Source organism: Canis lupus, chromosome 1 (assembly GCF_003254725.2).
Source record: "Canis lupus dingo isolate Sandy chromosome 1, ASM325472v2, whole genome shotgun sequence".
Taxonomy (NCBI): domain Eukaryota; kingdom Metazoa; phylum Chordata; class Mammalia; order Carnivora; family Canidae; genus Canis; species Canis lupus.
Window position 1 is genome coordinate 113235367 of NC_064243.1, and position 15433 is coordinate 113250799.

Here is a 15433-nt window from a genome sequence, read left to right on the forward strand (position 1 = left end):
CCACTGACGCTTCTGTAGAGCAGACACTATTAGTGTGATCCTCCATGTGGCACCAGGGGCTCTTGGGAACTGGATCCTTCTGAAGCTCCAGCCGTAGGTAGTGGGGGCTCAGGTCAAGAAGGAGCCCCTGTCCCCCACTGACACTGCTTGAAGTGTATGTGCTGTGCTACTGCTGGTGGCTCATGGGCTAGATATGCCCCACGGGGTGGATAAAATATAGATATAGATATAAGTTAAGGAATGCCTGGGTGGCTCAACAGTTGGGCGTCTGCTTTTGGCTCAGGGCATGATCCTGGGGTCCCAGGATAGAGTCCCTCATCGGGCTCCCCACAGGGAGTCTGCTTCTCCCTCTGCCTGTGTCTCTGCCTCTCTCTGTGTGTCTCTCATGAATAAATAAATAAAATCTTTTATGGGGGGAATCCCTGAGTGGCTCAGTGGTTTGGCGCCTCCCTTCAGCCCAGGGAGTGATCCTGGAGTCCTGGGATTGAGTTCCACGTCAGGTTCCCTGCATGGAGCCTGTTTCTCCCTCTGCCCGTGTCTGTGTCTCTGCCTCTCTCTCTCTATCTCATGAATAAATAAATAAAATCTCTAAAAAAATTTTTTTAAAAGATATAATTTTATTTTATTTTTTTAATTTTTTATTTATTTATGATAGTCACACAGAGAGAGAGAGAGAGAGAGAGAGAGAGGCAGAGACACAGGCAGAGGGAGAAGCAGGCTCCATGCACCGGGAGCCCGACGTGGGACTCGATCCCGGGTCTCCAGGATCGCGCCCTGGGCCAAAGGCAGGCGCCAAACCGCTGCGCCACCCAGGGATCCCTAAAAGATATAATTTTAAACAGGAATGTTTCCCTTTCTTGTCCACCCATCCACCCCAGCCCTTAGAGGAGAATGTCCCTCACCTTTGCACTTCAGTTTTATCCTGCACCTGCTCCCCTTTAACATCATTTGCCTGCAGCATTTGACTTTGAGGTCCTAACACTAACAGGTGGATGAAGAAAGACTCAGGTAGAGAATTTTGTTGTTTTGTTTCAGTCCCAATGAGCCCTTCCACTCCCACCCATTCCCTGTACCCTAAACTTATGCCTTTCCAGGCTGTTTTTTGTTCTTTTGGACTCCATCCGACCACCACCACCACCATGGCCAGGAAGTAGGCAGGGGTCACTGCGGTAGGGAAGTCTGTGCTTGATACTTGAACATCACACGCACACAGCTCACTTTTGTTTCCACATGTCCTAGCACACCAGGCCACCCACCAGGACTGCCACTCCCTGCTCTGCCACAGCCAACTCCTAACTGGAGATCCAGATCTCTGACCATCTCTCCAGGGACTCCTTCTCCCACCACCTCCCACTTGTCCCAGGATAGCTTTTGACCTTGGGGAGTAAGGGGAATCTAGGGTCCCCTCTAGCTGAGAAAAGAGGAAGCAGGTCTCCACAAGGGGGGGATCTCTCCAGAGATTAGAGAGATAATAAAACAGATAAGAGGCGCCTGCGTGCCTGAGTCAGTTAAGCATCTGCCATCCGCTGGGGCTAAGATCCTAGGGTCCTGGGATGGAGCCCTGCATCTGGCTCCCTGCTCAGCGGGGAGCCTGCTTGTCCCTCCCCCTCTGGTGCCCCTCCTGCTTGTGCTCTCTCTCACTTTCAAATAAATAAATAAAATTCAAAAACAAAGCAAGCCAAGCAAACAAGAGAGATAGGAAAAAACTAAAGGCATAGAAACAGAAAGTATGTCCCCGTGTCATAGAGCTCTGGGCCGAGAAAAGGAAGCAGAAAGACAAGAGGGAGAAAACAGAAAGACAAAGAGAAAAACGGACATAGAAGGGAAAGGGCAGAAACCGAGGCAGGCTAAGCGACACAGGCAGGGGTTGAGTCAAGGGTGCAAAGAGGATGTAATTTAGTGGCTCCAAGAACAAACTCTGGAGCCAGACTTTGAGAAACACAGGCAGACAGAGGCAGAAGGTACAAAATAGGTGTTTTTTAATTGAAATTTTTTATAAAAAGGAGAGGGAACGTGAAGGGGCGGTGGGCTAGTCCCGGGGCCCCGCGGCGTCGGCAGGACGGGCCAGGGCGGCAGGGGCAGCGAGGGGCCTCGCCCCTTCCATGGTTCGGGTCCCTCCTCTCTGCCCCGCAGGCACCCGGCGCTCCTGGGCGCAAGCGGACGGGAGGGTGCGCGGCGGCGGGGACCCGCGGGCGCAGGCGCCGAGCAAAGAGCCTGGGGCCGCCGAGGCTCAGGCCCGCGGCCGGGCGGGCGTGCAGTGGTGCGGCTGGTGCGACGGTGCGAACCCCGGGCGGCAGACGCAGCGGAAGGAGCCATCGGTGTTGACGCAGCGTGCGTTGACACAGAGCGGGGAGGCGGCCTCGGCCTCGTCACACTCGTTGATGTCTGCATTAGGAGGTACAGGGGGCGCTGCTCAGGCCTGGGGGCCCTGGAGCCCCCCCCTTCTGACCCCTGGGGCCTCCGGGGCCGAGGGGTGCGAACGCTGAGCCTCCTGCTTGGAGTCGAATCCAGCCCCGCGGCCACCCCCTGCTGGCTGTGTGAGCCCGGGCAGGTGGCTTGGCCTCTCTGTGCCGCAGCTGTGTTCTGTGAGGTGGGGATGGTAGCCCCTAGGTGGCTAGGGTTTTGTTAGGAAAATAACACCGATGATGCTATCACAACCAATGCTTTCTCTGTACCAGGCGTTATTTAAAGCACACCACGTGTATTTATCCTCCTAGGCAGTAGGTACGTGATCCCATTTACATATGGGCAAACTGAGGACCAGTGCAACATCCCACAAGCCCCTCTTCAGCTCAGTGAGTTCCCAGACCAGCTCTCGGGGTCTCTGAGTGCCCACTCCCCTGCTCTTTCCTGGCTGTGGGTCCTTGGGAAACTCGTTCTCTTTTCCGAGCCTTGGTTTATTTATACGGAGGCCTCAGTGTCATTGTAAACCAGTATCGATGATGGTCACAACTCTATGGAATGAGTTCTCCAACTCGGCTCATTTTTTTTTGGATGAGATTAACTAAAGGCACAGTGACCTGTCCAGGGTCGCACAGCACGTTGCTAGACTGAGCCTGAGGTCTGTCCAACTCCCCCAGAGTCTTTGATCGTAGCCACTTTGCTTTACTACTGTCTAAACTAGGCAGCATGACACATATTCCCATTCTACAGACGAGAAGACTGAAGCTCCCCAAAGCGGTCAAGCAAATTGCCCCAGGTAGCACGGGGGTCCTTAGACATCAGCACCGCAGGATTCTACAGGATTCCTCAGCTCTGCTTCAAGCCCAGCCCGGGTCCCTGAGGTCAAGCTCTCACCCTGGCCTCACTTTTTGCTGGCAAGCCCCGTCCCTGTGCAGGAGTTATTTCCTGTTCCCTCTGGTCTGGCCGGACCCCTGGACACCCCTCAACGTCTCTGACCAGCCCCTCTAACCCCCCCACCCCCACCCCCACCCCCACCACTCAGTCAGGGCTTCCACCCTCTGCCGGTGCAGGCAGGCTCTGGTCACCCCTCACCGACGCAGGCCATGCGGGTCATGTCCAGGCGGTAGCCGGTGAAGCAGTCGCAGGTGAAGCCCTCGGGGACGCGCACGCAGCGGCCGTGGGCACAGCCGTCCAGGATCCCGCACTCCTCCGCCTCCAGTCCCTCATAGGGCCCGGACAGGGTGCCTGCGGAGAATGCGGGGACTCCATGGTTCAGGGTCTCTGCCTTCCATGGTTTAAACCCCCACCGTGGGGTCGCCCCTGGCCTGTAACCTCTCCTAAACTGTGCGGCCCGCTCCGGGGCTGTCGGGGGCGCTATGCGGCCAGGTTTCCCTGGCTCTGCTCTTCTCCCTGTCCTCTTTCTCGGTCTGCAGGTGTGTTTCTGTGCTGCTTCGTCGCTCACTCTGACTGTATCTGTGTTTTCCCGTCTTTCTGAGCCAATCTTCACCCCTGGTTTCTTTTTGTTTCTGGGTCTCACTCTCTTTCCCTCCCCCTCCTCCCTGTCTCCACCCCTGTGCACCCCTAACTCTTCATCTCAGCCTACATCGGCTTGCCCGCAGTGCTCACCAGGATAGCTTCCCCCTTCAGGTGACTCCTCGGGTTCTGGGAAGGAGCCCCGGGTGTCGCGGGACCGATAGCGCCAGCGGGTTCCTGGGCCAGGTGGCGCCGCAGCCTCAGATTCACCATAGGGGCCACCGTCGTCTTCAAAGTCTGGCATGTCATAGGGTGGTGCTCCGTATGGGGCCTCCCGGCGGGCAAAGGGCCCAGGAGGTGGTGGGTAGGGGTCGTAGGGTAGCACAGGTGGTGGGTACAACTCAGGCCCATAGGGAAGGCCCTGGTAGGGTGGACCCAGGTCAGGGCCATATTCATAAGGGAGTCCAAAGCCACCTGGTCTCGGGGGACCATATGCTGGCGGGCGTAGCACGTTGCACAGGGCCTCAAAGTCATCTGTAAATAGGAGCAGAGCCTCATGGTTAGCCCTGGCTTGCCTCAGCACCCACCACTCATGTCTGTTGTGTGGGGAACGGCTCCCAGAGGAGTGAGGAGGGGCTTGGGCTGAAGCATGGGAGGGGCTTCAAAGAGAGGGGCTGGGATGGTGGGGTCAGGATCAGGGGTTCTGGAGCAAGGATTAGGAGGCCGAGGGCTGATACTGAAACTCCTAAGTGCTGGAATTTGGGGGAACCATAGAATCTTAGACTAGGGACCTAGAGAAATAAGATGGGGGTGTTTTAGGGACCAGAGCTGGGGAGTACCAGGAACTGCTACTGGGGGCCTAAGGGGCCAGGATGCACAGGAGGGGATCTGAGACAGAGGACCTGGAGGTCTGAGGACCAAGGACCAGGGTTTAAGGCCTGGGGCTGAGTTCCCAAGGTGGACTCAAGGGTTTTAAGAGCCAAGCTTTTGGGGATCTCTGGGGTTATGCTTTGGGGTCTTAGGCACCTGGAAGTGAGTGTCTAATACACTGGGATTTGGAGATCTGTGGGCCAGGACGGTGGGGTCTGAGCAACTGGTATTTGAAGTCTAAGGGTCCAGGATTTGGGAGGAGTTATGGGCTCCTAAGGGAGCTATCTAAGCCTGAGTGTGGCCCAGGCAGATGGCAGTACCTGAGTCCTGGGCAGGGCAGAGGGCACAGTCCATTCCCCAGGCCTCTCCGTAGAGGCAGCAGCACTCTGTATAGGTGGCCTGGCGGTCCAGCCGGGGGCGGCTACACACGAGGTCAGCTCCTACTTCCTGCCAGCACACTCCCAGATTGTCATCTGAGGGCAGAGACAGCATGCATCAGGGTGGGACAAGTGGGATCGGGTCCTCCCAAATGCTGAGAGCAGTCCAGCCACCTGATGCCTAACACCAGGTGCTTCTCCTCAGCTGTGATCTGACTCCCAGGAGCCCTCTGAGGTAGTGCCAGGTAAGTGTGAGCTTGGTCTGGCATGAGGCTGTCATATAGGAGGAGAAAACAGAAGGGGTCCAGTGGCTGGGAGAGAGGGTCTGAAAGGGTTCTCTCCACGCCCAGCCTCTGAAGGGCTCTGGGACCTGGGGCAGTCGCTTTTTCTTCTCTGAGCATTGTTTGAATGAAGTCTCAGGGTGTTTGGGGTGTGTGTGTGTGTGTGTGTGTGTGTAAGAACAGAAAGTGGAAAAACAAAGGAGTTTGGGCCAGTGGGCAAAAAGAAAAGACCCAAAGAGATAGAGACAAACACATCCCAAGAGTCAAGAGACTCCATGAAAAACAGGAAACCAATGATTCAGAGAGACCAAAACAACAACAAATAAACAACAACAACAACAACAAAAAAAACAGACCTAGAAACAAGGACTCAGAGGGTGGCAGAAATTCAGAGAACAAACCTAAAGACAGACATCCCAGAGAGGTGGTAAGAGACAGAGACACACAGGGAAATAATAGCAGGAAGCACAGCTTTAGAACTTAGTAAGACCAGGTCCCATAGGGTCCTGAAATAAAATCCCCCTGGGCCACCCTGTAAGAGGCAATCGCCAGCGCACCCAGTGTGCCGAACGGAAGCCGGGGGCCCAGAGGCTATCCGCCACGTGCAGGGACGCACGGCCAGCAAGCGGCAGGCTCCTCTGGAACCTTTCCTCCGGGAGAACCCTGCCCACCAGGCCCGCCCGCCCCTGAGCTTCAGACTCGGCGAGGAAACGGGGCGTGAGGGGGCGGGGCCGAGCCTTGGGCAGGGTAGGGCCCCGGGGGCGGGGCCGGCCCGGGGCGGGGGCGGGGCGGGCCCGGGGGCGGGGCTACCGAGGCTCTGGCTCTCGTTGGAGACGCAGCGGCGCCGGGAGCCGTCCAGCACCAGCGGGGGCTCGCACGTGCAGTGATAGGAGCCCACGGTGTTGACGCAGCTGCCGCCCTCACACGCCGGCTCCTCGTCCGCGCACTCGTCATTATCTAGGGAGGCGAGGAGGAAGCGGTTGGGAGGCAGCCCTCTATCCTTTCCCACTTCCCCAGCGCGTTAACAGTGTGATGGATGGAGTCTAGACTCCAGGAGGACTTCCTGCTGGCGGTGGCCGCATTCCGGAGCGGGGCTGGCGGGGTAGAGCGTGGGGGGCGGGGTAAACAAGGAAGTGGAGGGAGGCTCCTACCGACGCACTCCAGTCGCTGGGCATGGTAGTAGTAGCCGTTGCTGCAATAACATGAGTAGCCTGGGGCCGTGTTCACGCACACGCCGCTCTTGCACACCTGGTCTCGGAAGAGCTGGCACTCGTCCACGTCTGCGGGAAGGATGGTCAGAAAGGCGCCCCACACCAAGAGAGAGGGGGGCGGGCCAGGGTGTGGGGCGGCCGGATGGGGGGAATGTGTGGCTCCAGGGCTTGACCAGAGAAGAGAGGGACCCCAAAGGTGGTGACAGAGACCCAGAGGTGGAGAGATAGGGAGAGGTGGCGGTAGAGAGACAGAGCGGGTGGGAGGAATGGGGGAGACAGAAAGAGGGTGAGAGAGAAAACAGGGCCAAGGGTGAGATGGAGCTGGGCCTGGGGCCTGAGGAGCAGTGGGGCTCGAAGTCTGGCCTTACCCCTCCGGAGGCTCAGGTCTCCGCTCGGTGCCAGGTAGCCCCGGCCGTGGGGGCACAGTGACTGGTACTCGGCTGCACACAGACACAAGGCTAAGCCCAGACACCCTCAACAACCGGCCCCCGCCCTGGCCTTACTCTTGCCCCCTGACCACTTACCCTTCATCACCCAAGTTTTCGGGCCCCCTGCCTGTTTGTGTCCACCTCTCAGCCTCATACCCACCTGACTGGCAGCTTGATCTTGCCCTTGCAGTACCCAGGACCCCAGCTCATGTCCAAATGTGTCCCCTGTCCCAGTCCCATGCTCACCTCTTTCTACCCAAACCCTCAGCCCTCTGTCCACCCAGTAGCCCATGCCTACCTGTCTCGGTGCTGGGGCACTGCTGGATGCGGCAGCCGCTGCCCCAGCCCTCACCCACGGTGCAGCAGCACTCTTGCCATGTCACATTCCGTGCCAGGATGTTGTCACATGCATCCGGAGCCGCCGTGTCAAAGTAGCACTCCCGGCGCCCACTGCCCACAGGGCCCTGTCTGGGTGGGCTGGGCCGGCGGGGTGGGGATGGTGGAGGTGGCCGGGCAGGCAGACCTGGGCTGGCAGGTGCCTGGGGCTGTGAGCCGGGGAATGTGCCTGGGGAAGCAAGGGGCTTTAGCCCAGTGTGGGCTGAGCCTCCCACCCCCATGTTATACCTGGGGAAACTGAGGCAGAACCAGACTCCACACCTCTCACCATCTATCCTTGTCTCTCCCATTCTCACCTCTTGCCATTTCTGCATCTCTCTCTCTGTCTTCTCCCCCATCACGGCCTTGTTCCCTCTCGCCTGGATTTCCTCCTTCCAGCCCTGATTTCTCTGGTTGTCGCTATCTGGTGATATCTCTGCCTGCCCCCTTCTGGACTGTGAGCCCCTTAAAGACAGTGGTCTCTCCTGGTCACCACTGTGTGCCTAGTACCCAGGGCCTAAACATAGTGGATGCCCTGTGAACATCTGCTGAATAAAAGAATCTGGTAGAGTCAGGGACAGGGCTGACACGGAGTCCTACCACCCATGTGTTCTCTATTGTTTATTGCTATTTATTTTTTTTTAATTTTTCATTTATTTATGATAGTCACAGAGAGAGAGAGAGGCAGAGACACAGGCAGAGGGAGAAGCAGGCTCCATGCACCAGGAGCCCGATGTGGGACTCGATCCCGGGTCCCCAGGATCGCACCCTGGGCCAAAGGCAGGCGCCAAACCGCTGCGCCACCCAGGAATCCCCTGTTTATTGCTATTTAAAACAACAACATTTAACTGATGGCAGCTGTCCAAGCCCAGAATGGTTAGACCACATCATTTTCCTGTAAGCCCTGCAGCCATAAGTTAAATAGACACATGAGTCTTACCAGGAGAAGTTCGTGGGGGAACACAACGTCCAGTCATGGGGTCAAACTCCTCAGGGCTGGTGGGGCAGACACAGAGGAAGGAGCCTTCGACATTCTCACACAGGGCAGCTCCACACACACCCTGTAGCGTTTCACATTCATTCACATCTGTGAGCAAGAGACAAAGGGGAGGGAAAGTCAATGGTTGCAAATGTCTGTGATCCTAAAACTCTAAAAGTCTGAAATATCCAAAAATAATGGGTATTTTTAGTCACCTAGACCCCATCATTCACTATCTTTTGGTGACAAACCCTGAATTTCCCTTGGGAGCCCTTTGATCTTCCATTTTCAACTCGTGTATTTTTGAGTAGGGCTAAATCTACTTCGAGGGGTGGACACAAGTCCCAGGCATGGCCAACCAGATTACTGTATTTCTCTGGCTCTGAGAGACAGGTGGTGACCAAGCTGGGCCAAAGCCAGGCCTGGCACTTTTGCTAGAAATATCAAAGAGCCTCCCTTTTTAGTTCAAGGGTTGCCAGGCTAAGGATGTTAGTCCGCAAGTGCTAGGGCCTTCTTTGTCATGTGAAAAGAGTCTGCCTGAAAATAAATACAACAGAGGAAAGCAGAGCTGAGAGAGGGAGACAGCTAGCCTTGTTGGAATCCCTGGATCCAAGTATGCCTCAAGTTCAAACATATTCTAGCATGTCACTGTTTTAATTCTTTTCAAGGAAACAAAGCCTGTTGTGTTGGAATTTGTCAAAATTAAAAGAATATATAACTGGGGCTCCTTGGTGGCTCAGTCGGTTAAGCATCTGACTCTTGATCTCAGTTCAGGTCTGGATCTCAGGGTCTTGAGTTCAAGCCTTGTGTTGGGCTCCAAGATGGGTGTGGAGCCTACTTAAAAAATATATGTATATATAACTAAGATTCACACAGCTCACTGTAGGTAAATTGAACCTCAAATGAAAATAGAAAACACCTACTGGACTCTAGTTAATACTATGTAGACTGAAGAATTTAGAGAGAAGTGTACTGATGCCTACAACTTAAATTTAAGCCGATCCCAGAAATAAGGTGGATTACAGACAGCTATGTGAGATAAGTATAATAAAATAATGATAATGGAATATAGATCATGGGTGTGTGGACATTCATTGTATTGTCTTTCAATTTGCTGTATGTTTAGAAACTTTCATCACAAAACATGGGGGAAGGGGCAGCCCAGGTGGCTCAGCGGTTTAGCACCGCCTTCAGCCCAGGGCGTGATCCTAGAGACCAGGGATTGAGTCCCACAATGGGCTCCCTGCATGGAGCCTGCTTCTCTCTCTGCCTGTGTCTCTGCCTCTCTCTCTCTCCTCTCTGTGTATTCTCATGAATAAATAAATAAAATCTTAAAAAAAAAAAAAAAACATTGGGGAAAAAGAAAATGTTTATGTACACTTAAAATTAGTGTGCATTCAAAAAAAAAGATTAGTGTGCATTTTCTACATTTTATGCATGTATTTTTTTAAGCTCTCCCCCAAACAAGATCTGAATGAATAGGGTTTCTCTTGCTTGCAAACAAGAGATTCCTGACTGATATGGAAATGATGTAAGGTCTAAATTCCATAGGCTACTGTGTGTGTTCACATTTGTTCACACCAAATGTCAATTCACATTTGTTCAGGGCTTTGGAGAGGAACAGGGCCTGACCAACCTCTTCCCCACCCTCCAGCCAAACCCACCCCGGGGAGCCCCGTACCCACGCAGTGACGCCCGTCCCTGGCCCCCTCGTATCCCTGGTCACAGAGGCACTGGAAGGAGCCAGGCAGGTTCTGGCACACGGCATGGGCCCCGCAGAAGGATCGATTCCGGCACTCGTCCACATCTGCAACCACCAGACAGTCAGGCCATTGCTGAGCCTTCTATCCCCTCCACATCTCACCCAAAGCCTGATGGACACCTACCCTGGCAGCCGCCCCCTGGCGTGGGCTGATAGCCAGGGTCACAGGCCGGTGTGCAGCGGTAGGAGCCAGGGGTGTTCTCACAGCGCTGGGCTCCACAAATCGCTGAGCCATATTCTTGGCACTCATCCACATCTGCAAAAGAGTGGGATGAGGGAGGGGAGGGGAGTCGCAGGGCTGGATTCACAAGTTCCTGAGGCTGCTTCCAGTTCCCATGCCTGAGAAGTCTATAAACCTGATATTCTAGGAGTCTGAGCTTCTAAAGTGTTGAGACGCTTAAAGTCTCCCTGCCATTTCTCACATAGTCTAAATGTGGTCCCTCCTCAGGGCCTTTATACTTGCTGTTGCCTCTGTCAGGATCACTCTTCCTGCAGCTATCTGCGTGGCTCCCTCTCTCACTTCACTAGTGTCTAGGTAAAGCCCTCCCAGCACCCCTTCCCCCCACTGCCCTGTCATCTCTGTCCATTTATCCTGCTCTATTTTCCTTCCTAAACTTGATATTATATTATCCATGTATTTCTTGGTACACCACCATCCCCCTCCACAATGCAGGGACATGTGTCTATCTTGTCCGTCCCCCCCCCCCCCGCCCCATATCCCCAGGGTATAGAACTGTGCTTGACACACAGTAGGTGCCTCCAAACTGCTGAATGAACCTTGAGTTTATTTACATGTTTATTGTCTATCTCTTCCCACCTGTCTCCCTTCCCCACCATTGGCTCCATGAGAGCGGGATTTTGTTTGACCCCTTGCCTATAGTACCCCCCAGTGTCTGGCACACAGTAGGTGATTAACAAATTCTTGTGGAATTAATGAATGAGGTCCCTTGAAACGGGGCTTCCATGGATCAGAGGTCTGGCAGCTAGAGAGCCAAAGATAGCCAGCCCACAGTCATTTCATTTGTTCCCCAAAATGCTGACCCACACTGACCCACACACTAGGCAAAAACAAATCTTAGATTAGCCCCAGCCTCCTGTCTCATCAGTAGTCTTTGGGAGCCTGGTGGAGAAATCAGGCAAGAGATTAGGGTGCCGGGGTGGGGTGGGGTGCCCTGCGTTGATTGGAATGGGAAGGTGTGAGGAACAAGAGGACCAGACAAGGGTGGGTGTGAAGCAAGGACACTGGCCACCCCTACTGTACCCGTTCCCAAGGGCTGGAGAAGTCTGAAAACTGGGGAAAGCACAGAACGCTAACTAACTGCTCTGCCTGGGGATGTCTTACTGGGGTATAGCCTAAAATGCAGACCGTGCTAGAGCAGCAGAGGCGCATGGGCTGCTCTGGAAGGGTCTTCCTCCTCTCCTCCCAGCTCACCTCCCGGGGGGGATGCAAGGGCACAATGGTGGCTTATTTGCACCATAGAGAGGGGGACACGGTTAAGAGCGTCAGTTGGGGGCTCCTTCCCTCCCCTCAAGGCTGGAAGGCAGGGTGCTCCTCCTCCACCCCTCAGGGAGCTGACTCCAGCCACTTGTCCCAGGGGCAGGGGTGAGGGAGGAGAGGAGTCTCACCGTCACAGGTGCCCTCGGGGCCCGCGTGGTAGCCGGGCTCGCAGTCTCGGACACAGCGGTAGGAGCCGGGGGAATTCTCACAACGCTGGGAGCCGCACAGGGCCGGGCCCCGCTCGCGACATTCGTCCACGTCTGAGGAAGGAGGCAGAGCAGTCAAATGGGGGAAGCCGGGGAGGCTGGGAGGCAAAGGAGAACAAGTTGAGGGAGTTAAGGAAGGGAGTGGAGAGTCGGAAGGGGGGAAGGGGGCAGGCAGCGGAGGGCAGATGAGTGCGAGAGAAGGGGAGGCCGAGGGCAGGGATCCCGCGGCGGGGGCCTCACCGAGGCAGGAGGCCAGGTCGGGGCCGGCGCGATGTCCCGGAGGACAGACGCACTCGAAGGAGCCGTCGGTGTTGGTACAGATGCCGCTCTGGCAGAGGTCCTCCTCGCTGCACTCGTCCACGTCTGCGGGACAGCGTCCGAGACCGCGGTGCCCCGCCGCCGCTCAGCCTTGCAGGCCGAGCCCCTCCGCCGCCCTCCCCCGCCCCTCCCCCTCCCGCCCCCTGGCTGAGGCCGCCCCCCGTTTCCCCGCCCACCGCAGGCCCCGCCTTCCCCTCAAGCCCCGCCCCAGGCGGCCCAGGCCCCGCCCCTTCCCGGCCGCCGCCAGGAGGCTCCACCAGCCCGGCTTAGACCCCGTGGCTTTGAGACCTCCGTCCAAGAATTCAGACTCCGCCCGCCGCCCTCTCCCAGTCCGGATTTTCTTGGGGTAAGCCCACGCTTTCCCGCTCCAGGCCCAGCTCGGGTACCGACCGAGGCAAGAGGCTCCGCGGGGTCCGGGCCGGTAGCCCGGGGCGCAGGTGCAGGCAAAGGAGCCGTCGGTGTTGAGGCACTCGCCGTGGGGGAAACAGAAATCGCCCTCCAGGCACTCGTTCACGTCTAGGGTGCAGGAGTGGTCGGGGTCGTCGCCCAAAGGGCAGCTCCGCCCGCAAGCCCCACCCATAGCCTGTTGGTCTCGCTTCCATCACCCCAGCAGGCTCTGCCCGAGAACCCAGACCCCACTCCCAGGCTCCCCGACCCCCACCCCGCCCTGCCCACCTCTCCCCTCCTGCTCACCTGCGCAGGGCCCAGGCCGACCCGCCGGCGCCCGATAGCCCGGTGCACAGCTGCAGCGGAAGGAGCCCTCCGTGTTGATGCAGTGGCCATGGGGGCCGCAAGAGGCACCCGAACTGCACTCGTCCACATCTGTGGGTACCGGGCTTTCAGAAGGGGTCCGGTCTAGGGACACGGCAAGGATTCTCCCCTGGGGCTGAGGGGTCTGGAGAAGTGAGTGGGTAGTGTCTTGGGTTGGATATTGGGCTCCGTGGCAGAAGTGAGTGGGGGAGACCAAGAGTCCCTGATTCTAGGGACCATAACTGGGTGTCCTGTGGGTCCGGATTTCTGGGAACTCCCTATGCCAGGATCCTGGAATCAGTGAAGGGCCTCTGGACTAGCACTGGGGTCAGAAATTAATCAGGGTAACAGGTCAGGTGTTATAAACCAGGATATTGTGGCATTCTGCCGAATCAGGAGAATGATTAGAGTCGATGACTGGCATCTGAGGCCAATTTGGGTCATGGGTAACAGGGTCCAGAATTCTGCCTCAAGTTGGGGGTCAGGGCCAGGGGTCATGAACCCACTCAGGCCCCAGAGATGGTTATTCTGAGAATGGGCAGGGGCAGTGAGAGAGACAGGATCAAAGGTCACAGAGAGTCAGGGGTTATAGCAGGAGTTATGGCTAGGTCAAATGTCAGTCAGGTTCAGGGGTCACAGGTCACATTCAAGGTCAAGGGACAGTTAGGATCAGAAGGTTTACAATTGCTTTCAGGGTTGTGGGGAGGGTTTATCAGCAGGAGAAATAGGGTCAAATGTCACTGTCAAGTTGAGGGTCACAGAATCAGAAGTCACATTCAGGGTCAAGATTCAAGGTCCAGATTAGGGATTGCAATATGGGTCATGGACCCATAATCTAAGTCGAGTCACAGTCAGATGCTGGGGGTCATGGTCCAGGGGATTGAGGGCCAGGTCAGGGGTCATGATGCGGGTCTAAGGTCATAGCCAGGGCTTGGTCTCACCAGTGCACCGGCCATGCTGCAGGTGGTGGCCAGCAGGACAGGCCCTGCACTGGAAGGAGCCGGGCGAATTCACACACTCCTGCCCAGGACATGCCAGGTGATTCTCACACTCATCCACATCTGGGGAGCAGGGGAAAAGGTGGCTTTGAAGGAGCAGCCCAAAGCCTCCCTCACCCATCCACACTCCTCCCTCCCTCCCCGGCCTCACCCTCGCACTCGGAGCCAGCCGTGTTGGGTTGGAAGCCTGTGGGGCAGACGCACTGGAAGCCACCTTCTGTGTTCTCACACCGGCCATAGGCGCAGGGCGGGGGGGTTCGGGCACACTCATCCACATCTGGGGAAGAGGGAACCAGTGGGGCTGAGAAAGGGGCCTGGACCCAATCATCCCCACTGCTATCACCATCTACCCCAACATTCCAGTCTGGAGGCAGTCTCTTGGGCCAGGCTCATCCCACCTCCCGGGAGTACAGACTCCTTCTCTGTTCCCCCACTAATGGTCTGTCCAGCTGCCAGGGTGAAGCTAGGGTACCACCTCCTGCACGTTGCCCTCCCCAGCTCAGAGTTGTCCCCCACCCCGGGCTGCCATGAGCACAAGAATATCATTCCAAAAGGAATGCAGAATGGAGAGCATCCTCATAGGTGGAGAAAGGCGAGAAGACTCTGGAGTCAGACCCTCCCCACCCTCTCAGTACCTCCACTCCTCTGCCTCTGCCAGTCCCATCACCCTGTCTCTCTGCCCCCCAGCCATGTCCCTCTCCCATCCCCACAGCCAATGGGGATGGCATGAGCTTAGACTCAGTACCCTCACCTTGGCACGGGGCCCCCGGCCCTCGGGAGCGGAAGCCAGCCGGGCAGGCACAGTGGAAGGAGCCAGCCGTGTTGTCACAGCGGCCTGGCCCGCAGGGCGGTGGCTCTTGGGCACACTCATCCACATCTTCTTCACACGCCGAGCCCCGGAAGCCAGCCGGGCAAACACAGCGGAAAGAGCCGGACAGGTTCTCACAGACCCCTCTGCCACAAAGGCCTGGGCTCTGCGTGCACTCGTCCACATCTGCCCGGGGCAAGGGGCCCAGAGTCACACGTTTATGCTGCCCCACACCCCTGTCCTCTGCTTCGCCTCCCTGACCTCCATCACTTTGACTTCCCCTCCTCATCATTCTGCCTCCCTGTCCCCATCACTTGGCCTCCTTGTCTGCCTCATTCAACACCCCCCCTTCCCCATTATTCAAACGTGCCATCCATCCCTCCACCTCCTCAATCCCTAAGCTTCCAGTTGGCCTCCTGGAACGCTAGTCCCCATCAATCGGCCTCTTTCCGCACTGTTCTCCTGTTCTCCGTAACTGACAGCTCCATCCTCCATGACTCAGCTTTTCTGTTTCCCATCACTTGGCCTCTCCACCCCCCTGTCACTCGGTCTCTACGACCATCAGGCTGTGTGTCTGGTTCTTAGAACCTGTGGCGCCCCCCCTCCTCTCCCAGCAATCAGCCTCCCCCTGCCTCATTGCTCAGTCTCTCCACCCCTCCTCACTGCCGCTTTCCCCTACTCCCCCAAACCCCTCCC

General features: G+C 56.7%; 1 protein-coding gene across 4 annotated transcripts in view; it reads right to left on the reverse strand.

Moving 5' to 3' along the window:
- Positions 1-1957: 1957 nt before the first annotated feature.
- LTBP4 (latent transforming growth factor beta binding protein 4) overlaps positions 1958-15433 on the reverse strand; it is a 28189-nt gene continuing 14713 nt past the window's right edge. For 3 of the 4 annotated variants that reach the window (XM_049095072.1, XM_025424955.3, XM_049095073.1), the window contains 18 exons: positions 14681-14923; positions 14081-14206; positions 13873-13992; positions 12875-13003; positions 12572-12697; positions 12104-12226; positions 11786-11917; positions 10284-10415; positions 10079-10204; positions 8359-8505; positions 7342-7608; positions 6984-7055; positions 6556-6684; positions 6215-6361; positions 5067-5219; positions 4030-4410; positions 3496-3648; positions 1958-2385 (listed from right to left, as the gene is read on the reverse strand). In XM_049095072.1, the coding sequence (XP_048951029.1) occupies positions 2231-2385; positions 3496-3648; positions 4030-4410; positions 5067-5219; positions 6215-6361; positions 6556-6684; positions 6984-7055; positions 7342-7608; positions 8359-8505; positions 10079-10204; positions 10284-10415; positions 11786-11917; positions 12104-12226; positions 12572-12697; positions 12875-13003; positions 13873-13992; positions 14081-14206; positions 14681-14923 (2861 nt within the window). In that variant the 3' untranslated portion in view covers positions 1958-2230. The remainder of the gene's footprint in view (positions 2386-3495; positions 3649-4029; positions 4411-5066; positions 5220-6214; positions 6362-6555; positions 6685-6983; positions 7056-7341; positions 7609-8358; positions 8506-10078; positions 10205-10283; positions 10416-11785; positions 11918-12103; positions 12227-12571; positions 12698-12874; positions 13004-13872; positions 13993-14080; positions 14207-14680; positions 14924-15433) is intronic. The other variant, XM_049095076.1, reaches the window with a different exon arrangement.